This window comes from Dendropsophus ebraccatus, chromosome 12 (genome assembly GCF_027789765.1).
Source record: "Dendropsophus ebraccatus isolate aDenEbr1 chromosome 12, aDenEbr1.pat, whole genome shotgun sequence".
Lineage (NCBI taxonomy): Eukaryota > Metazoa > Chordata > Amphibia > Anura > Hylidae > Dendropsophus > Dendropsophus ebraccatus.
This window is the reverse complement of record NC_091465.1, coordinates 85942084-85954569: the sequence shown is the minus strand read 5'-3', so window position 1 is coordinate 85954569 and position 12486 is coordinate 85942084. Positions and strand designations below refer to the sequence as shown.

General features: G+C 46.7%; 1 protein-coding gene across 15 annotated transcripts in view; it reads right to left on the bottom strand.

Annotated features, from left to right (window-relative positions):
• Positions 1-1025: 1025 nt before the first annotated feature.
• The window catches only part of HSPG2 (heparan sulfate proteoglycan 2), a 110263-nt gene continuing 98802 nt past the window's right edge, over positions 1026-12486 (bottom strand). For 10 of the 15 annotated variants that reach the window (XM_069946843.1, XM_069946845.1, XM_069946852.1 and 7 more), the window contains 14 exons: positions 12150-12258; positions 11974-12072; positions 11517-11732; positions 11183-11427; positions 10910-11081; positions 10517-10639; positions 4752-4805; positions 4316-4391; positions 4146-4224; positions 2925-2966; positions 2648-2718; positions 2473-2556; positions 2161-2264; positions 1026-1543 (listed from right to left, as the gene is read on the bottom strand). In XM_069946843.1, coding sequence (XP_069802944.1) covers positions 1371-1543; positions 2161-2264; positions 2473-2556; positions 2648-2718; positions 2925-2966; positions 4146-4224; positions 4316-4391; positions 4752-4805; positions 10517-10639; positions 10910-11081; positions 11183-11427; positions 11517-11732; positions 11974-12072; positions 12150-12258 — 1647 coding nt within the window. In that variant the 3' untranslated portion in view covers positions 1026-1370. The remainder of the gene's footprint in view (positions 1544-2160; positions 2265-2472; positions 2557-2647; positions 2719-2924; positions 2967-4145; positions 4225-4315; positions 4392-4751; positions 4806-10516; positions 10640-10909; positions 11082-11182; positions 11428-11516; positions 11733-11973; positions 12073-12149; positions 12259-12486) is intronic. The other 5 variants (XM_069946848.1, XM_069946853.1, XM_069946856.1 and 2 more) reach the window with 2 other exon arrangements.

Below are 12486 nucleotides of genomic sequence, written 5' to 3'. Positions count from 1 at the left end.
TAGCACCCGTATCTCAGCTTTGAATAGAGGACTCCATGTTGTACAGGTCTTGTTGTACGTAGAGCACTTAGTTGTGGTGTTCTGGATTCTTTGCTCGCTCGGTATATTGCTTGTTGTGATGCTTACAGCTTGGGCCTGGAGCTAATGTCGTCTCATGTAATAGTGGTGCCAGGAAGAAAGCATGTACAGACCCCCAGGTCAGATGCTCTTTGGGGGTGACATAGGAGTAGTTGTATGGTTTATAGAACTGGGGCTTCTTTATAATGGCTAGTGCACAGACATGGAGGGCTGAATACATGTGCCGATGACTGAATACTGATCTGTAGTCTTATAATAATCTGCAGAGTTTCTCAGTGCACATTATAATTTATATGAAACTCCAGAATTTCCCGGAGATTCCAGTAGTTTTTATTTATAATCCTAAAATCCATTCAGTCGGCAGGGTCCCCACATAACACGAAGCTTCCACGGCCCGTATAGGACTGGTGCCTGCCACGTCCTGCGAGGGGAGCGAGGTGTTCTCTTTGGATAGGATGGCAATGATGGGTCCTGGGAACATACATATATATATATATATATATATATATATTATATTCTGCATCTATATCCATCTGCATCCAGTACACAGGGCAAAACTGAAACAACCCCGCAGCAAGGCAAATGGCAGAGAGGAATGATGAGGATTTACCAAGACTTGGACCTTTCTAATATACTAATGACATAAATAATGTGTGAGGGGCACAGGGAAGCTCATATAGGGACAAATGAGGGGCACAAGGGAAACCCTATAGGGACATATGAGAACTTGCAGCCTTTTACATACATCCACTCCCAATCAGGCAAGAATGGAGGAGCCTCTCTGTCCAGACCTTGGGTCAAGGGCCCCTGCCTATTAACTGTGCCCTGCACTTTATCATGGGCAGGATAAGGTAACATTTTCTTAGGGGGGTTCCTACAGGCTCCCCATCTTTTTGCAGGTGCAGGCGACAATACTGTGGCACGTGGATACACATGAGCCGGAGCAGTGGTGTCACACATCTGGTTTTGTTAGTTGTTTTTTTTTTGGGTTAGGGATTCTTTTTAAAAAACATACATCTGGTTCAATACATACAAATTTCCTTCATCCAGCAGTAAAACACATGGAAATCTGAAGACATTAAAAAAATAATTAAAAAGAAGAGATTCTGTGTAGGTAATACAGAAATGCGCAATCCAAATACTTTCGTTAGCACCACCTCTTGGTTTTTGGTAGCAGCAGAAGCACCTTGTATATTTAGACTCCATTTTGACACTGTCTTTTCTTTGTTTTTTGTTTCAATAGTCTCTTGCTTGCCCCCCCAGTTCTTACTGTCGGGAAGCCCTGCCCCCACCTAGGAGGGGCACTCTCTGGTGTTGTGCGCCATCTCTGACTGGTGCTTCAGGTCGATGGGCTGGTGCAGCTGGTGAGATGGTCGGGCATTTAGAAGTACCACGTTTTTGATGCATCCAGTAATACCAGTGGAAAACTTTCCTCCTGTCATCAGCTTCACATTGGGGACTCCACCTGGAGCAAGAGAGATACTGCCATTTTATATTGTGTCCGTCAGCTGATGACAGTTTATACTTACCTATTCTCCCCTGTTCTCCTGAACCTTTTGTCTGTGTTTCCAGCTGACTCTTCTAGCCCGGTCCACTAAGCCAATCACTGGTCGCAATGCTCTCCCATCTCGGACAGTTATTGGCTGAGCAACCTGTCACTGAAGAGACCAGGCCAGAAGTGTCAGCGGGGAACATGGGCAAAAGACTGCAGGACACCGCGGGAGCCTGGACAGGTAAGTATAAACATTATTATTTTTCATGTACAAAGCAAGGGCAGCACAGACATCGCTACAGCCCATCTAGCATCCCCTCTGTATTCTTTTATTATTACAGTATATTCACATTAATCAAATTGCAGCTTTTAGTTAAAAAAAACACAAAAAGTCTATGAGGGCAGCCTCTTATTTTTCTGTACGTCATATAGATGCAAAGACATTTATTATTTTCACTATGAAGGGGATGAAAAAAGAAAATTCTGAAATTCTTGCACTCGTGAAAACATGATATCTTCCCATAGCAGAAGATTTCTCGAGAATATGTCATAGTCAACACCATGAAGGGATCTGTGATTAATTTTCTTACCCAGATAGACTTTGCTCTTTGTGTCCACCATTATATTTTTTCCTGGCGCGCTTCCAGAGATCACTTCCTCTCCATCAATGTGGACTGAGCCGGCCTTCCCTTCCCTGTCAAGAAAAGGGCATCATCAATAAAGACTCATCATTACAACTTCTTATCCATAGTGGGTTATTGTTATGGGCACCCCTTCCCACACACATTGTTCTGTGAACCCAGAGACATGTAACTGCTGCACAGTCTGCAACCATCCAGGCACGGGGCTGCAATAGTCATGAGATGAAGTTGAAAGGCAGCGGATCCCCAAGAAGATCTCACCTTACGGCAGTGATCTTGTGCCATTCTCCGTCATTGATGGGATCCTCAGTGATGATATTGGCCTCACCACTCCCCAGCTGATAACTGTGAGAACAGAGAAGGTTGGAGAGACGTTAGGACACGAGTAGTAGACGGTCCAGGTTATCATGATGTCTGATGCATCAGCCACACTAACCTGAAGAGGAGGTGTCCATCCCGCAGACCCAGACTGATGAAATCACGCTCCCTGCCTTGTTCTTTTTCCTCCTGGCAAATGAAAAGTCAATAATAGAGTCACAGGGAGGCACCAATACCAGGCCCAGTGCTTCAGGTTGTTATTAAGATGAAGCTGCTAGAATTATACATCAGGACATCTGCCAACATGGAGTAAGCAGAGTATCAAGCTCGCCTTGTGGATGGCACGTAAGCCTGTCCTTGGTTAGTAAGTCTGTGACTTGTATCATGATAAATACCTGGTTAGTATCATGCAGATCATGCTCCAGCCACAAGCCTTCCTAATGGGACATGAAAATGGAAGCTTTAATGATGAGAACATGCAAGCAATGTGACTGAGGCCTCTGTGGACCCCGTGGGATTAAGTGATCAGTGCAGATCTTTACACAGAGGTGTAATCTATATATGAGCCTTATATACCTGAGGGATCAGTACAGACATGCATAGCTAAAATATGAGAAGTATATACCCAAGGGATCAATACAGACCTTTGTAATGTATATATGAACTGTGTACACCCTCTATACAGATGTGTAGTTTATATATAAACAGTGTATACCTGAGGGATCAGTACAGACCTGTATACAGAGGTGTAGGTTATATATGAACAGTGTGAGGGATCTATACAGACCTGTATACAGATGTGTAGTTTATTTATGAGCAGTGTATACCTGTGTACAGATGGGTGGTCTATATATGACAAATGTATACAGATGTGTAGTCTATATATAAGCATATTGAGAAGTCAGTACAGACCTGTATACAGAGGTGTAGTCTTAATATAAGCATTCTATACCTGGGGGATCCATCCAGACCCATATACAGAGGTGCAATCTATATATGAGTGGTGTGAGGGATCCATACAGACCTGTATACAGAGGTGTAATCTATATACATGCAATGTATAGCTGTGCACCAGTAATACACTTATATGATCAGCACCAATTTACTGTAGTACTGCAGCTCAGTATAATCACAGTGTGAATGATACACAGAATATGTGAGACAAGTTGATGGCAAAACAGCGGCCAGTCTGTGACATGACAGCCACAATCTGAGATGTTAACCCGGCCGGGTAAACATCACTTCATCTTAATTGGAATGCGGGCACATTCAGGTGTACATTTGGGTGTGCCAGCACTCCAATTAGCCATAGCACGCAATGTAATGTCTAACCGTACTGTTCATGGGAATAGTACAAAATAGACATGTCAGTTTCCTGTGTGGCCACGTAGGAACAGTGTGTATACACTATGGCCAGGGTTCAACAGGCTGTAGTGTAATTGGCTGCTGTCATTAAACAACAGCAGTTTATTGTAAAAATGCCCTGTGTGAACTTGGCTTAAAACTGAGGAAAGCAATAGTGGAGGTCACCAATGTCTGAATTCAGAGCGTCAGATGTTGTTCTGAATCTTGTGTGACCCCGGATGTGGCCTCAGACATGGAGCCGGCAGACTCACCATTCCCTGCCAGAAAATCACACCATCGGTGGACGTGGTCCTCAGCTCCAGCTCAATGGTTTCTGGAGAGTCTGGTCGGCTGGAAGAAACAGAGAGCGAGTGATGTAAAAGTCACCATCCAGTGAGAGTGAAACCATATCCACAAGATGCGTCATCCTCTACTTTCCTACCTCCTGGGGAACGTGTGCCTTGGAAGAACAATGTAAGAGTCACCGGAAAAGGAGGATCCATAAACTCCAGGGGCGTCTAGAAAAGCGGCAGAAAACAAAAAAAGCTCATTGGCTGAAGTAGTGGGCGGGAACCTTTCTGAACCAATCAGGGGAGTCCACATGACAAGGATTACAGCCAATCAACGTGGAGACGGGACGGAAACCACAAAATAAAGAACAGATAGGTAGGAAGTTGGTAAAAGGATCCTATGGAAAATGTGATCTGGGACACTGGACATCACAGAGCTCATATCGTATCACAATATGGAGCGATGCTGTTTACAGGCCGTCAGCTGCGTAAGAGCTGAAAGTCAACAGTAACTCATATCCCAAATCACATTAAATAATATGTTGGAAATGAGAGGATATTCAGAAAAAAAAATTGGGGATACAATACCGTTCCCCCCACTCCCTTCGTGAACGCCGTCCTCCAGATTTGTCGCTGCTGCTCCTGTACAAATGCAAATAAGCTTATTAACACGGGAACACAGACAACGCAAAGCTTCTAACTACAGAAGAAGCTGTGGACACCATGATGAGGAACTGTGTGTAATGGGGATGAGGACACCATGATAGCGTGAAGAACTGTGTGTAGTGGGGATGAGGACACCATTATGGGGTGAAGAACTGTGTGTAGAGGGGATGAGGACACCATGATGGGGTGAAGAACTATGTGCAGAGTGGATGAGGACACCATGATGGGGTGAAGAACTGTGTGTAGTGGGGATGAGGACACCATTATGGGGTGAAGAACTGTGTGTAGAGGGGATGAGGACACCATGATGGGGTGAAGAACTATGTGCAGAGTGGATGAGGACACCATGATGGGGTGAAGAACTGTGTGTAGTGGGGATGAGGACACCATTATGGGGTGAAGAACTGTGTGTAGAGGGGATGAGGACACCATGATGGGGTGAAGAACTGTGTGTAGAGGGGATGAGGACACCATGATGGGGTGAAGAACTGTGTGTAGTGGGGATGAGGACACCATGATGGGGTGAAGAACTGTGTAGAGGGGATGAGGACACCATTATGGGGTGAAGAACTGTGTGTAGTGGGGATGAGGACACCATGATGGGGTGAAGAACTATGTGCAGAGTGGATGAGGACACCATGATGGGGTGAAGAACTGTGTGTAGTGGGGATGAGGACACCATTATGGGGTGAAGAACTATGTGCAGAGTGGATGAGGACACCATGATGGGGTGAAGAACTGTGTGTAGTGGGGATGAGGACACCATTATGGGGTGAAGAACTATGTGCAGAGTGGATGAGGACACCATGATGGGGTGAAGAACTGTGTGTAGTGGGGATGAGGACACCATGATGGGGTGAAGAACTATGTGCAGAGTGGATGAGGACACCATGATGGGGTGAAGAACTGTGTGTAGTGGGGATGAGGACACCATGATGGGGTGAAGAACTGTGTAGAGGGGATGAGGACACCATGATGGGGTGAAGAACTGTGTGTAGAGGGGATGAGAACACCATGATGGGGTGAAGAACTGTGTGTAGAGGGGATGAGGACACCATGATGGGGTGAAGAACTATGTGCAGAATGGATGAGGACACCATGATGGGGATGAAGAACTGTGTGTAGAGGGGATGAGGACACCATGATGGGGTGAAGAACTATGTGCAGAGTGGATGAGGACACCATGATGGGGTGAAGAACTGTGTGTAGTGGGGATGAGGACACCATGATGGGGTGAAGAACTGTGTGTAGAGGGGATGAGGACACCATTATGGGGTGAAGAACTATGTGCAGAATGGATGAGGACACCATGATGGGGTGAAGAACTGTGTGTAGTGGGGATGAGGACACCATTATGGGGTGAAGAACTGTGTGTAGTGGGGATGAGGACACCATGATGGGGTGAAGAACTATGTGCACAGTGGATGAGGACACCATGATGGGGTGAAGAACTGTGTGTAGAGGGGATGAGGACACCATGATGGGGTGAAGAACTATGTGCACAGTGGATGAGGACACCATGATAGGGTGAAGAACTGTGTGTAGAGGGGATGAGGACACCATGATGGGGTGAAGAACTGTGTGTAGTGGGGATGAGGACACCATGATGGGGTGAAGAACTGTGTAGAGGGGATGAGGACACCATTACGGGGTGAAGAACTGTGTGTAGTGGGGATGAGGACACCATGATGGGGTGAAGAACTATGTGCAGAGTGGATGAGGACACCATGATGGGGTGAAGAACTGTGTGTAGTGGGGATGAGGACACCATTATGGGGTGAAGAACTATGTGCAGAGTGGATGAGGACACCATGATGGGGTGAAGAACTGTGTGTAGTGGGGATGAGGACACCATTATGGGGTGAAGAACTATGTGCAGAGTGGATGAGGACACCATGATGGGGTGAAGAACTGTGTGTAGTGGGGATGAGGACACCATGATGGGGTGAAGAACTATGTGCAGAGTGGATGAGGACACCATGATGGGGTGAAGAACTGTGTGTAGTGGGGATGAGGACACCATGATGGGGTGAAGAACTGTGTAGAGGGGATGAGGACACCATGATGGGGTGAAGAACTGTGTGTAGAGGGGATGAGAACACCATGATGGGGTGAAGAACTGTGTGTAGAGGGGATGAGGACACCATGATGGGGTGAAGAACTATGTGCAGAATGGATGAGGACACCATGATGGGGATGAAGAACTGTGTGTAGAGGGGATGAGGACACCATGATGGGGTGAAGAACTATGTGCAGAGTGGATGAGGACACCATGATGGGGTGAAGAACTGTGTGTAGTGGGGATGAGGACACCATGATGGGGTGAAGAACTGTGTGTAGAGGGGATGAGGACACCATTATGGGGTGAAGAACTATGTGCAGAATGGATGAGGACACCATGATGGGGTGAAGAACTGTGTGTAGTGGGGATGAGGACACCATTATGGGGTGAAGAACTGTGTGTAGTGGGGATGAGGACACCATGATGGGGTGAAGAACTATGTGCAGAGTGGATGAGGACACCATGATGGGGTGAAGAACTGTGTGTAGTGGGGATGAGGACACCATGATGGGGTGAAGAACTATGTGCAGAGTGGATGAGGACACCATTATGGGGTGAAGAACTGTGTGTAGTGGGGATGAGGACACCATGATGGGGTGAAGAACTGTGTGTAGAGGGGATGAGGACACCATGATGGGGTGAAGAACTGTGTGTAGAGGGGATGAGAACACCATGATGGGGTGAAGAACTGTGTGTAGAGGGGATGAGGACACCATGATGGGGTGAAGAACTATGTGCAGAATGGATGAGGACACCATGATGGGGATGAAGAACTGTGTGTAGAGGGGATGAGGACACCATGATGGGGTGAAGAACTATGTGCAGAGTGGATGAGGACACCATGATGGGGTGAAGAACTGTGTGTAGTGGGGATGAGGACACCATGATGGGGTGAAGAACTGTGTGTAGAGGGGATGAGGACACCATTATGGGGTGAAGAACTGTGTGTAGTGGGGATGAGGACACCATGATGGGGTGAAGAACTATGTGTAGAGGGGATGAGGACACCATGACAGGTGAAGAACTGTGTGTAGAGGGGATGAGGACACCATGATGGGGTGAAGAACTGTGTGTAGTGGGGATGAGGACACCATGATGGGGTGAAGAACTGTGTGTAGAGGGGATGAGGACACCATTATGGGGTGAAGAACTGTGTGTAGTGGGGATGAGGACACCATGATGGGGTGAAGAACTATGTGTAGAGGGGATGAGGACACCATGACAGGTGAAGAACTGTGTGTAGAGGGGATGAGGACACCATGATGGGGTGAAGAACTATGTGCAGAGTGGATGAGGACACCATGACAGGCGAGGAACTGTGTGTATAGGGGATAAGGACACCATGACAGGCGAGGAACTGTGTGTAGAGGGGATGAGTACACCATGACGGGTAAGGAACTGTGTGTAGAGGGAATGAGGACACCATGATGAGCAAGTAATAGTGAGTATAGAAAGGATGATACTATTATGAAAAATAAAACTTGAGGGGATGAAGACACCCATGTTCTCTACTAATGTAGTTTTATAAGATTTTCACTGCTGCAGATCTGGACTACGTGACTTGGTGACCCCCCCCCCCCACCCAACTGTGTTATTTACAGTGGGAAAAATAAGTATTTGATACTCTGACGATTTTGAAAGTTTTCCCACCTACATAAAGAGGGGTGTAATATTTTTGGTTGGTAACGTGACCTGTGAGAGAATCTATTGAACATTCCAGATAATTACATTGTAGGAATTATAAAGAATTATCCACTATTTTATTACATGAAATACGGATCTGATACAATAGAAGAAGAGAAGCCCCTGTTTGCTGCAGAAACCTCTGTTTGCAGTTACAGAGGTCGGACGTTTCCTAGAGGCCTTGACCAGGTTTGCAGCAGGGATTGTGTACCCCTCCTCCATACACATCTTCTACAGATCTTTTAGGTTTGGGTCTGTCACTGGGCAACATTAATGCCCCTATTCCACTGGTCGTCAGAGAAGCAAACGAGCGCTCTCGCTAAATCGTCCGGGCAGCCCATAGGATACAGCAGTGTCTGCTGCCGATGCTCCTATTCAACGGAGCGACGGCAGCAGATCGCTGCTATATCAGCGATGTTGAAAAACAAGCGACTGCAACGATCAGCCGACATGAACGATGTCGGCTGATCGTTGCACTCTATTCCACGGGACGATTATCGTCCGTAGCGGCCGATATCGGCCGAATACGAACGATAATCGTTCCGTGGAATAGGGCCTTAAGTTTCAGCTCCTCCAAAGATTTTCTATTGGATTCAGGTGTGGAGACTGGCTAGGCTACTCCAGGACCCTGAAATGCTTCTTCCAGAGCTGCTCCTTAGTTGGCTGTATGTTTCGGGTCATCGTCCTGCTGGAAGACCCAGCCTTGACCCCATCTTCAATGGTCTTACTGAAGGAAGGAGGTTGCTGGGAAAAATCTTGCAATACATGGCCCCATCCACCCATCCATCCTCCCTTCAATACGGTGCAGTCACCCAGTCCCGTTTGTAGAAAAGCCCCCAAATATGATGTTTCCAATTCCATGCTTCCGGTTGGGACTGTGTTCTTGGGCTTGTACTCATCCTTCTTCTTGTCCAAACACTGCGAGTTGAGTTGAAACTAAAAAGTTGTATTTAGGGCTCAACACATGACCTTCTCCTATGTCTCCTCTAGGTCATACAGATGGTCATTTGCGAATTTTAAACAGTCCTGGTCATGTACTGTTATGAGCAGGGGGACCTTTGCGTGCCCTGTGGGATTTTAACCCATGCTAGTGTAGTGTGTTATTAACCGTAATCTATGAGACTGTGGCCCCAGTTCTCTTCAGGTCATTGACCAGGTCCTCCTGTGTAGTTCTGGGCCAATTCCTGACCTTTTTCACAATCCTCCTTACCCTGGAGGGATGGGAGGGACTTGTGAGATCTTGCATGGAGCCCCAGACAATGAAAGATTCACAGTCATATGGTGTTTCTAATAATTGTGCCAAAAGTTGTTGCCCTCTCACCAAGCTGCCTGTAGCCCATCCCAGCCATGTGCAGGTCTACATTTTTGTCCCTGGTGTCCTTAGATGGCTCTTTGGTCTTGGCCATGGTGGAGAGGTTGGAGTCTGATTAGTGTGTGGACAGTTTTTTTTTTTCCACACAGGTAAAAACATGAAACAGGTGCAGGTAATCCAGGTGATGAGTGTTGAGTAGGAGGAGAAACTTATGGTGCGTTTACACAGGCAGATTTATCTGACAGATTTTTTAAGTCAAAGCCAGGAACGGACCATAAACAGGGAACGGGTTATAAAGGAAAGACTGAGATTTCTCCTCTTTTCAAATCCATTCCTGGCTTTGGCTTCCAAAATCTGTCAGATAAATCTGCCTATGTAAACGCACCATAACAGACTCCTATTGGTTGGTCGGTGATGTTATGTTTTGTAACAACATTAATTATTTATACATCATACAATGTGTTTTTTTCTGATTTCTTTTATAGTTTCTGTCTCACAGGTGAAGTGTTCCTACCATAAAAATTACACACTTCTCCATTTTTGTAGGTGGGAAAACTTTCAAAATTGGCAGCAAATATTTAATTTCCCCACTGTTTGTCTCATGCTCACATGTCAGATGGATGGCCTCACCTCGCTCACAGTACGTTCCTGAAAAGCCTTCTGGGCAGTGGCATTTGTTTTCCTTGCAGGTGCCGCCATTGGTGCAGGGATTGTGGATCTGGCATCGATCCTCGTGTGATTCACAGCGATCACCTGTAATATGAAGATGTTGGGACTAACAAATACATGGTCTGCTAAGCCATACAGAGATACAGGGCTGTGACAGCAAATCAAAATGTGTTGTCATTTAACCCGAGTCCTGTACTGTGTCCATGTTAAAATGGTCGACCCTAGGAGGGACACACAATCTAGGAGCTGTAAGGTCAATGGATGATAACGTCTGGTGTTCAATAACTGCCTCCAAAATGTAACGGACAACCGTCTATCTCTGTCCTCCTCAGCCAAGGACGCTTATGGTCTCACCTTTAAATCCATCCCGGCAGATACACTGGAACTCATACTCTCCAGTTGGCATACAGTGGCCTCTGTGCAGACAGGGCATGCGGTCACAGGGAGAACTGTCATAGCACTGACTGATACTGTGGCTTTCTATAAAGCTATAGGAGATGTCCACTTTCTTGCCATTGATGGAAACCTGTTAAAATTAAATGAAAAATATCAGAACCAAGAATCCCATCAGATATCTCCTCACTCCACCACTGCTATTACAGTTGTCGCTATGAACAAAGAACTCACTTCTCCGATGCAGCCCTGGTACGGCTGTGTGATATTGACAGCTTTGGGGAGGGTCACAGAACCATCCACACCTCCCAGGTACATCAGCGTCTTCAAGTTGAGGCCAAGGCTCTTTCCAGGAGACGACTTCTTCACAGGCGGCGCACTGTCAACCTGGAGCGTTCCGTCCTTATGGATTCTCTCAGCAGATGCCTTGTGCCAATGTCCCAATGTAACAGGATCGGTGCTACGTAAAATGGCCAACCCTACAGGACAAGATAACGGTCACTTCCAGCACTTTTTGCGGTCACTTTATAGAAAGAACTAGAAGAAGTGCCCAAAGAGATCTGCTTACCTGATCCCAGTTCATAGCGGAATTCAAGATGACCCCCAGCCATGGCGAGTGACACAAAGTCCGGAGCGCCCTTCCCACCACTGAAGAATATGAGTCCGTTTGGAGACAGGGGTTTAAACTCTAGGTCCACTCGCAGATCATCATGGATGTTAGTGAGAGATGGGTAAGAGATGTAAGAGGTTTCTCCATTGAATGAAGGAGTGTGCACCATGACACCTGCAGGAAAGAGGGTGCGGTACTGTACTAGGCTGGATTAAAGGGACCATACCTTTAAAATGACACAAAATGAATCGGTGCTAAAATTCAACATGCTAAATCCTTCTTTTCCCCGACCTCATCTGTCGGGGCAGTTGGAAGATATATATATATATACACCTAATATGGGTGAAATGCATATGGAAGCCATAAAGATGCTTTCACTATACTAGAGTTATGCCACTGATTCACCACTTCATACCATCCATGCATTTTTCTCCATGTTGGCCCAGGTGGCATCGACATGTGTATCCCGTCCCATCTGCGCGGTTGATGCAGGTTCCTTCATGTCCACAGGCACCTAATAAAGAGAATGGAGGTGATGAGATATCAGCCAGATACATACTGCCCCCTCCATCTGATGTCCTCTGTCAGTACCTGGGTGACAATGCAGAGCTTGAGAATGTTCACAGTTGCTGCCAGCAAAGCCAGGAGGACAATCACAGACATAACTGCTGCTGTCTGAGTCCCGGCAGATTCCTTTGTTCTGAAAGGAGCAAAAAACATATACAAGTTGGAAATGGCTTTGAGATTTGCTGAAGACAGTGAGACTGACACGTGAGCACTTATCCGAGCTGGACAGACTGACGTGTGAGTACCTACCCGACCCGGGCGGACTGACGTGTGAGCACCTATCCGACCCTGGCGGACAGACGTGTGAGCACTTATCCGACCCGGGCGGACAGACGTGTGAGCACTTATCCGACCCGGGCGG